This window comes from Sphaeroforma arctica, assembly GCF_001186125.1.
Source record: "Sphaeroforma arctica JP610 unplaced genomic scaffold supercont1.1179, whole genome shotgun sequence".
In the NCBI taxonomy this organism is placed as follows: domain Eukaryota; class Ichthyosporea; order Ichthyophonida; genus Sphaeroforma; species Sphaeroforma arctica.
The window spans coordinates 9,432-20,073 of record NW_014039379.1 but is presented as its reverse complement, the minus strand read 5'-3'; the positions used below and the strand labels follow the sequence as shown (position 1 = coordinate 20,073).

The 10,642-nt window shown below is 43.1% G+C and overlaps 1 protein-coding gene across 1 annotated transcript; it reads left to right on the top strand.

The window, feature by feature from the left end:
* The first annotated feature begins 333 nt into the window (after window positions 1–333).
* Window positions 334–8,580, top strand: SARC_10233 (hypothetical protein). The gene is made up of 11 exons (XM_014295732.1): window positions 334–426; window positions 1,039–1,095; window positions 1,868–1,998; window positions 2,236–2,380; window positions 2,810–2,932; window positions 3,538–3,738; window positions 4,204–4,327; window positions 5,246–5,429; window positions 6,131–6,216; window positions 6,945–7,047; window positions 7,519–8,580. The coding sequence occupies exons 1-11, from the start codon at window positions 423–425 to the stop codon at window positions 7,699–7,701; spliced, it is 1,341 nt and encodes a 446-aa protein (XP_014151207.1). The 5' UTR covers window positions 334–422; the 3' UTR covers window positions 7,702–8,580.
* Window positions 8,581–10,642: the final 2,062 nt, after the last annotated feature.

Here is a 10,642-nt window from a genome sequence, read left to right as displayed (position 1 = left end):
TGTGTGTTAACGTAATGTGTGGTTGTGTATATATAGTATATTTGTACACATACATGTTGACTGAATTTTGCTAGCGTATGTATGTTGTACATGTCATATGTTGTCCTCTTTATTTTTGTATACTTCAACATCAGGTTATTTCTCATAGCAAATTCGAATACACGTGGAGTGATAGAGCAATGTCGTCCAACACTCAGATATTCCCAAAGATTCGCCTCCGAGCTGTAAAACATACGACCGGTTTTTCAGACACTCTCACTTTCAATCAATACGCGCTGTTGCCAGTGTAGTTTTGGTTCATTGTTTAATGGCAAAGCTCTTACTTCCGGCTCTTCTATAGATTCGTGGGTCTTGAAGAATTCAAACAGTCTTATCTGATCTGCGCTCGAATTAGCATCAGCGATACGATATAATACAGCACCATGGGTATGCAACACAATATTGCCAAAGAGCATGGCTTTGCATCATTGTTGCTGTATATTTACGTTTAGACATGATTGCTGATTACGTATGTACACGCACTTTGTTGTCCATCAATGCTCGAAGCATACTGCTGTCTAACTAATACATGCAGATTTACTTGTTTGTGAGTGCAGTACGTATGGGGTTTTTTTCCGTCTTGTTTGATAGACATATGTGTTTGTGTGTGAAGATACTGATACGGATATCTTCGCGTGAGTGTGTACAGCGTATTCGGGACGTACTTGTGTCCAGGCGTGTGCCAGCTGTTTGCCTGCATTTATTTGTGAAGCGCAAAACAGTACGACTGCATCGCCCGTACTCTTTAGCACTCATTTGGATGACGCCCACACCTTCCAGGCAACACAATTATGTATTGATTTGCTTTCCTTTTCCGTTCATTTCCCTTCTGCTTTGTTGGCTCTCAGCATTTTTGGCATGTGCTTGCATACGGTTGAAGGTATAAAATCAATTCGCATGAATACATATGAATGCAACATGGTGACAAGGCATCGCCACACAACTCCTAGAATAACCCTGTTATCTATTCCCCTTTGTTTTTTCTCACCTCACCCTCAGCTCACGATCGGTATCTGGTGTTGGCCATCCTCACAGTCGGCATCCTCTACCTTTTGCGTATGTGTTCTCGTCGGGCCATGTTTATTATCTAACATGATGGAACTTGATTCGCTGTATGCAGTGTCCAGAAGGATGTTTGTTGTGTTATGTCGACACGTACGTGTCCGCTATGAGAGTGCTATATACTGTCGGTGACTCTGTCCTGATGCTGGAGTGTCAAGTGTTGTAGTTTGCACGTCTTCGAAGACACTTTCGTGTTCTGTTGGGCATTACAGCCCTGCTTTGTTGAGTTGTGTTTTACATATCATCGTTTGTCATCGTTTGGGAGGCACGTTCATCGTGCTTCCAGTAATTGCGCTCATGTGCCGTGTGTATATATTTGTCGTACATGGGATGAAGGTCTGTTTTAATGTACTGAACCTTGTTCGTGCTATTTTAGCACCGTACTCTAGTCGACTGTCCTTTAACATAGCTTGCTGATGACCATTTTGGATTCGCAAATATAAAACATCCGATGTTGATCGTCATGAACTTAAATGCAACTACATGGATTATCTTTAGGTCTTTAGTTGGATTTGTATTTTGTAGCGGTAGCACATCTCATACAACAGTTTCTCAGTCGACATCGTGTTTCATCCATCCGCTGCTTTACTTTGCTCGGTGTTGCCCGGTACTTCTAATATGAAGTTCGAATCTTGAATAATGGGCTCACGTGTGTGTGAAATAATCTAAATTGGAGATATGAAGTTTCGACAACCGTGTGGTTTTTTTCGCTGCCATGGGATTTTATCTCTAACGAACCTTGCTAACGTATTTCTCATGTACACAGTGGATAGGAGTGCTGAGAAAGTCACATACAATCCCTCTAATTCACATTTTGAGCATATGAATAATCCGCCGCCTACGGAGAAGGTGCGCATGGCCTCAACGTCGAATGACGAAAACCCGGACTTTCTGCAGGTACACAGTTGTCATTCTATTTTTAGTTCTGCCCCTCCAATCTGCACGCACACGCACTCTCTCACTCTCACTTGCAGCAAAGCATATACTCAAGCTTATTCATAGAATCATTTCAGTTGATGCATCTAGAAATGATATATTGGTGGGGTAGCTGTTTTCATCCCCCATTGATGCTGACATACTTGCGCTCGGCACCCATCCGCCCACGCTTCCACCTTCGTCATGCAATCTGTGCAGCCATACTACAGGTCGAAGGATGATGTGCCTCCGATCAATTACGCGAACGAAAATGATGAGAAAAAGATTATACTAGTGACGGGGGCGGCCGGCTTTATCGGAATGCACCTTGCGCTACAATTGCACAGGCGAAATCACTTTGTTGGTATGTTTATGCAGTCGAATCTAAGTGTGTTCGCAAATTCACTGTCATCTGTGAAGCGTGTACACGTGAACTGTTCAGTCTCACTATTCTGGTTGGTGTCGTTTAGGCAACTTTGTTTGTATTCGCTGAACAATACTTTCGGCTGAGTACTCTGCTGTTTAATTTCTGGTATATGCTTCAGTGCAATGATTTCCTCAGAGATACTCCTCTAAATTACCTATTAATTTCTCGTTGATCTTTGTTGCATCGCTAAGTATGTTATTTTTCTTACGTTTATTCTTTACTGTTTTACCGAAGTATCTGAGACTGCTCTCTTGTCGAGATAGCATACGTAAATAATTGCATCAAACAGACATACTAAAGCCTGCGGCGAATTTACTTACCGAGTATGTCTTTCGTCACACCCCACTGTCTGTGATTTTATTGCAGTTGGTATCGACAACTTCGATGCCTATTATGACATACACCTCAAACGAGACCGAGCGTATGAGCTGCACAAACAGAACATCCCTATGTTCCTAGTGGATGTGTGCGACGGCGATAAAGTACACGGTATGTGAGCGGCGTTTGTGACGGAATGGGTGGTTTAAGGGGAGACAGATATGCATACCGTAGGCGTGACAAGAATATCTCGTTGTTGCGGGTGCATGTGACATTGCGGTGTATCCGTGCTTATTTTTGTGCGAGTGTTTCTAAATATATGTTTTGCCGTCCGCCTGTTGTAGTTAGAAGGTGATAAGTAGTATGAGAACTGCCTCTAGTCATGACATACAATGTATGCGGTGGGCTTGCTCAGATCACACACTGAAGCTCCTTCACCATAAATGACTATGAAAACATTTGGCTTTATTGCGACCACCACAAATTGACTGCAATTGTCACACGCGGCATTGCGCACTAGGATTGATATTATCCCAGATTTTCACTCTATGTCTGCGATGCCACACACCTGCAACCTTCTCTTGTGACACGGTTACTGTTTCTGGTGCCTTCTGTATCTCAACAATGCCACACGCCGCACCTCAGCAGCACCGACAACGGATTACCCCCCACCCACGTGCAAGCACATGCGGCAGCTTAGCCAAAGATCCATCACCAATTGCCCTTGCCCTAACAATCCCCTCCGCCACACTCATGCGAATGTCTACCACGCGCAGCTCTCTTCAAGAAATACAAATTCACGCACGTAGCGCACTTGGCTGCGCAGGCTGGGGTGCGGTACTCACTCATCAACCCACTGGCCTATGTGAGGGCCAACGTACAGTGCTTCACCAATCTGCTGGAAGTCATCAGGAACTATCCGGGAGTCAAGGTTGTCTTTGCGTCGTCGTCGTCGGTGTACGGAAGGAATACAAAGGGTGAGTACGTTCTTGGCTTGTGCTGTGGCCTTTTGCGCGCGTGTGTGAGTACTAGTAACGGATGTAGCGCGTGCTGCGTCTGATGGCGCAATCACTTCGATGTAGGTGCGTGTGCCAGTGTGCATCGGCGGGTCGGAGATTAGAGTGTAGTTAATTCATATATATATACCAGGAGGGACTGTGCCTGCAGGTATATCTGTACAAATCACGCTATTCGTATACGTCAGGTTCTAGTATGATATATATCACATATTTTGAGTTAACTCCACTATGTAGCGAGAATAAGGGGGTTTTCCAGGACATTCCAAGTTTGGAAGTTGTCACCTCTATCGATTTTCTATTACTTTTACTGTAATCGTCAAAAATCGGCCACATACCAACACGTTGAAACATACATCTGTGCATATGCGCACGGTCACCTACAACCTTCCGCACACTCAGGTCCGCACTCTAACCCATACACAGTTCCGTTCAGTGTATTCGATAAAATCAATGCGCCATCCAGTCTGTACGCGGCCACGAAGAAGTCCAATGAAGACATCGCACGAGTGTATCACCATTTGTACAAGATTCCACTGACAGGGCTGAGGTAAGATCTATACTCCCGGGCAGAGCTGTGATGCTAGATAAGGGTTACTCTTCAGAGTACAAAGTGAGAGTGATTCTTGGAGTTGTTTGTTTAGCCAGGTCTGTATTGAGTGCTGCTAGATGCCAAAATTATAGAGTGATCTTGTTTCAATCATCGAATCTAATACAGTGAACACCTCAAATCTGGGTTGACACAACAACCCTGAGTATTGATGTGCTGTGATGATGTTGTCGTATGTATAGTTCTATATTCGATGAAATCTATACACTTCTCTACCGTCTAGATTCCTTTTAGTGTACGTAAACCTGAATTCGAGCTTCTCCTGGCAGTGTTGTGTGCTGCGACTGAATACTACCTGCGCTGCTTCGTGTGATTTCTTCCCATTGTACACAGAATAGTTGGTTGTTGCCGCACTCTCTTCACTGTTCAGGCTCTGTACAGTGTACGCACAGACTTCATCCTGTCGATACAACATCCAGCCATTACTGAGCCTTCAACCACTACCATATTTTTCCCATCTGTGTTGAGGCATCGTATAATCATAAAAACCATGGCCACACCGCTGCAACCCAGCTATTTCATGCGCGGATATGGGGCGGATCCCTCGACCGCGTTTACAGTGAAATTCAGCTGCATCACAGATCAATGTGTGCACCAATGAAGAACAGATCAATGTGTGCACCAATGAAAAACAGATCAACGTGTGCACCAACGAAAAGTATATCAATGTGTGCACCAATGAAAAACAGATCAATGTGTGCACCAATGGAAAACAGATCAATGTGCGCACCAATGGAAAACATATCAATGTGTGCACCAATGAAAAACAGATCAATGATCAATGCATGTACCTATAGTGGTTTTAAACGAGAGCCAACGTGCATGCCTTGTCGTGGGCACCCTCATATCCACACGCAGGTTCTTCACGGTGTATGGGCCCTGGGGTAGACCTGATATGGCCGTGTACGACTTTTCAGTTAGAATGCTGCGCGGTGAGAAGATCAATGTGTACAGCCACGGCGTGTTGCAGAGGGATTTCACGTACATCGACGACATTGTGGACGGCATTATCGCGGCGATCAACAAAGGCAGCGACTTTGAAGTAAGGGCGCGAGTGTGTGAGATTGGGCGATAGGTTTCGAATCCCGTTTGTCATGGGTTTGATATCTTTTGCGTATCTGGGATTAGATATTTTACTGTATATGGTATATGCTCAAGTACTTGGTTTGCTCCGAGGGTTGCTAAATTTGGGTTCTGCCATACGTAACTTGTGGCTTCATTCATCAGCGTGTACTGGAGCTTGTATCTTTGTGAAGGCGCTTAGTTCTGGTATGAATGTGTGTCTACAATGGCACATGTGCGAATTTAGCACCTGTGGGCACTTCTAGATCGGGTATTTTCCTCCGTATAGTTAAATCTGCAGTAATACATGTTTGTGGACATAAGTGGAAGTGTCTATATGTATCATTGACAAATTGACATGGTGTCCATCTATTTCCCGAGTGAAGTGCCAGGCTTCCTGAAAGACCAGGGGATGTCGATTAGCCAACACGTATTCTACACGCCTGTATAGAAACGTGTACGCGCATCACATAGGTATATGTAATTCCTAGGACCATAAACAAAACAAATGCAAGCGCCATCTAATTTTTCTCTCGTTCCGCTGTAGGTATTTAATTTAGGTAAAGGCCACCCCGAGTATGTCAACGACGTGTACGCGCATCACATAGGTATATGCAATTCCTAGGACCATAAACAAAACAAATGCAAGCGTCATCTAATTTTTCTCTCGTTCCGCTGTAGGTATTTAATTTAGGTAAAGGCCACCCCGAGTATGTCAACGAGCTTATCACTGAAATCGAGCGGGTTATGGGAGTACCAGCTGTTAGGTAAGACTATCAAACTACTGTGCATAGTGATTCCTATCCGTATTGCCAAGTCTATCTATCGATGTTCAGTGTACGTTAAGTGTACAGTTTGGCATCTGCTGGTATGATATATCGACTAAACCATGGTAGGTACGTGGCTGTTCTGTCATTATATGCGGTGTGAAAGCCATAGACTCTGTTTAGTGCTCGTTGCTCGGACATTCCTCGTAACTTGAAGCTGTTTGTCTATTAGTGAGCACCCGAAATAGCTGTAAAAAAATAGCGTGGTCTAACAATTCATCGTTTGCTTGCATAGCCTCACAATACCATTCAGTTCACCACTATCTAGCACACAGTGGTGTGCACACCCATGTGGTACAAATTAGCCCCTAGTGGAGGTGAACGCGCAATGTGCTGAGTTCTGGTGATTTAGGACGGGTTGTGCACAGTTATCAATAGTACTGATGGTAACTGGTGTTGTATTTGTCTCCCTATACCGACTTTGTTGTATACGCCAAAATGAACAAATCTTCGCCCTCCTACGCCGCCACACAGGGGTGTCTAAAAAACACTTTACATATCGACAAGACATCAGTGCTTTTCCATCGATCACAATAACGGCGATATCTACTACAAATACGTTTTGCCGTTCTCACACACGTTCACGGTTAGCCTTAAATCTAATCCATCTCGAGTTCAAATCACAATACTTGATCCTCAATCGACCTCAATTATATTTTCTACTGCAGAAACGAGATGCCGATCCAACCTGGAGACGTCGCCTTGACGTATGCTGATATAGAGCACACATACAATCGCCTAGGTTTCAGACCCTCCACATCTCTAAGAGACGTAAGTTCTGCTTATCAGTATTGCACGCAGAAGCGAATCCGTATCGTGTCGGCTCCTTCAATAACAATGCCGTGTCCAACAACGACGGTCACCGGTGTATTGCCTGTGAAAGTTCTCCCGCTGGCGTTTGCGTCTCTGTGTTGTGCGCATGATCGGATAAGTATCGAATAGCCAGTATCTTGATTGATTGAATCATTTGTATCGAACCTGCTTTCGCGCAAGTATCGAATTATGGACCCGTATTTGTGTTCCGATGATATCATAGTCATAGACCACTCTTGGGCGGGGCATGTTGTGCTGTCGCCGTACATCCAATTTAGACTCAGTCCATCAATACTTTCACGTGCGAGGTGCATATCTGTTCGTCTGTTTTAAGGATGCATAACTCATGTCAACCGGTTTGGAACTGCCATCGCTGTCTAGCTTTCTGAACGTATTCTATAAAGCAATGGTATCATGTCACCTACACAGGGAATAACGGCGTGGGGCATATGGTTCAAGGAGTACACTGCCTTCATTGAGGCTGGGGACTTCAAGAAGCCCGATGCGTTTATGTACGTACTGGAGGAAGGCAGCAACAACGGGGCCGAAGGCTTTATGGATGGCGAGCAAGCGATGCATAATGGTGATGATAATGAAGAACTGGCCTTGTAGATACAGCTTAGGTACGCTTGTAGCCTCATGTGTGTAGAGCTGGCTCTGTAGATTGGTGCCAGGTGAGCTGGAAGTATAGGGAATGTTGGCAAGATTAGTAGGTCCACTTGCGGGTTCGTGTATTAGAAGCCGGCTCCGCAGTTTTGTTGGGGGGGGGGGTCGTTGCGCCTAGTGATTTGGATTATGTTCCATAGATCTATCTGTTTGTACACAGAGCTTATTCTGCATATGCAGTCTGGGTTACCTATTGGATATATATGCGCTGGAGCAGTTGGCACCGCTCGGTATTGTCCTGGCAGTGCGAGAATATCTTCAGAACGCAAGACGGACATTCCGGTGCATGTCTAAGATTTTCTCACTCGTCAGTACATTGTGACTGACGGGATGTTGAAATAGACGGGAGCAACGATCATGTCTGAGTCCTTGAATTCTATTCAGATGGACTCGGATCACAAACTCCATCACGCTACAGCTCTATCGCACCACAGCCACCGAGCAGTTGGTCTCGTACGTCTACAGAGGCTGGCTGTTAATCTATTGAACACAGCACCAGTGGCACACAAACTGTGTTGCGCTGTGGTATCCTGTGCCGTCACGATATCGATGCCGGTGACACTGAATTCCTCACGAATTAGGGTTATTGCTGATTTTGTCGTCAAATTTGACAAACGTCGATTGCACAGGAAATAAAGTCACGCTAAGGACAAGTACAATTCAGATGGCATAGCACAGGTGTGACGCATTCGGCTGCAATGGGGGTGAACGAGTAAGACACAACGACACCATTCCGGCGGTGATAGCCTTCAAAGCGTTAATACGAGCAGAACAGCAGTGACAGAATGATTCCTGAACTTTGACATTTAATTTCATTAAAAAAAGATAAAAATACAAACATGTCGTGCTATTTATGTACACATGCATATGTAAAGCTATTTTCAATGTCTGACATGTGAATTGTGATTGGCTCTATTAGTGTGTAGTCAGCTGCAATCCGTTGGCTACTGCTTCATGTTAAGTAATCACGCTACCAATTGTAGCATCGGCGAACCGTACTTGTCTTCAAACATACTTCGTCTACACACTTCAATCGCTACACTTACTGTCAAACAAAAGGAATCACAGGCGCCTCCGGAACAAAGCAAGAATGACATATTTATTCGGTCAGATTACAACGATGACTAGTCATCTGTCGGGAAAGTGCCTACTTACTGCACAATACCATGACAACATAGTACAGACCCGCTGGTGGGAGATGATTTTTGTGGTTCATTCTGATAGTTCGTGTGGTTCAATCAATTCTAGTGTGGCGGTGATGCTTACTCCCCTCCACGTTCATAATCCAAAAATAAAATAATAAAAATGCGCAAGTACTGTTTGGAAACGGTTAGTCGAGATAAGAAAAGATGCTCCAAAGCGTTAACAGCAGCTCCAAAGCCCACTGCATGCATGTCTAATTCCAGCCCCTTCGAAGTCTCGCGCAAGTCGACATTCGTATATGTGAGTACCACGTCAAAATCTCTTGTGATATGTTCCATATAGCTGCGTGCCCGTAGATTCAAAGGATTGAACTCAAATTTTTACAAGTTTAGAAGTGTGGTTTAGGGATATCCTATAATACGTTTAAGTTAACAAAATCATGATAAATGTATGCTTTTCTATTGATATGTACACGCTCGCTAGTGATGGTGAACGTGCAGACATAAAATAAAATAAAGTAATGCTGTCCATGTGTAGAAGTTAAATCTGATGGACACACTATCATTCATGTATGTATTATAAGTACATACACACCACGTTGTTAGTTAGGTAAAGCCATGTATAAAAGAGGAAATAATTTGTTGACCTGGCTCTCTGTATTCAGACACAGTGTAGTTTCATCTTTCAAGCGTACAATCTTACCATCCACGAATACAGTATATGCAGTTAGTATGAATACATATGAATACCTTCAGCTGAGCTCATAATATAACATGCATGTGATCAAAATGCATATTTAAGTACACATATACATAAATTAGTACTTATGCACAGATGTTATCTGCCTATCTTCATAACATTCTGCGTATTCCGAGAAAGTTGGAGATTTATTCTATCTTTGTCGAAACTTCACATCCGCTTAGATTTTGTCAAGAGTTCCATACACGAGAATATGAATCTATGCATTTGGTACCAAGCACATACATAAGTGTGTGACTGAGGAGACCGTTCGGCACGGACACCATAGCATAGGCCATGTGTACATATAAGATAGAGATAGGTAGATGGGTACATCGGTATCTAGATAGATGTACCGGTGTATAGCGTAGGAAGTATTAAATCAAACTTACCCCCTTTCTAGTTAATCTACATCAATGTCCTTACTAATATGAGACAGAATAGATGTGATTTAACATGTGCGCGCGCATGCATGACAAGATTACAATACTTGAATACCGTTTATCCGAGTGGAAAAATCTGGGTACATGATTGTAACTACGTATGTACTACTGTTTGCAAGTTCCATCTGTAGATACAACTGTGGATTGACAATGCTTCTAAGCTTCCGACACGGATGTTCACACCACATGCACAATCTAGTGTATACGTCCAGATATCTCAAATATTGGCTTTTAAGGTCGGGCACTATTTAACAGTGCTATCACACACAAACACCTATCGATAAGTCTACTAATCATAGACAAGTTTGCGAAGTCTCAAATGCGTCCCAAACTTTTTCAGGATGAATGCAGGTAACGGGAAAGATTTCTTGGAATAAAAAAAAATCTGAATGTATTAAGGTATCCATACACCCACACACACATATATATAGAAAAATAGAAAAATAGAAATAAAGAAATATAGAAATATAGAAACATACATATATATATATTATATATATATATATATATATATATATAGATATAGATATAGATATAGATATAATATATATATATATATATAT

What these genes read in the sequence shown, in the direction of transcription:
- SARC_10233 (XM_014295732.1), top strand. An exon ending in CAGGCGAAATCACTTTGTTG is followed by an intron (nt 2,381 to 2,809) that starts GTATGTTTATGC and finishes ATTTTATTGCAG; the next exon opens with TTGGTATCGACAACTTCGAT. An exon ending in CCTCCACATCTCTAAGAGAC is followed by an intron (nt 7,048 to 7,518) that starts GTAAGTTCTGCT and finishes TCACCTACACAG; the next exon opens with GGAATAACGGCGTGGGGCAT.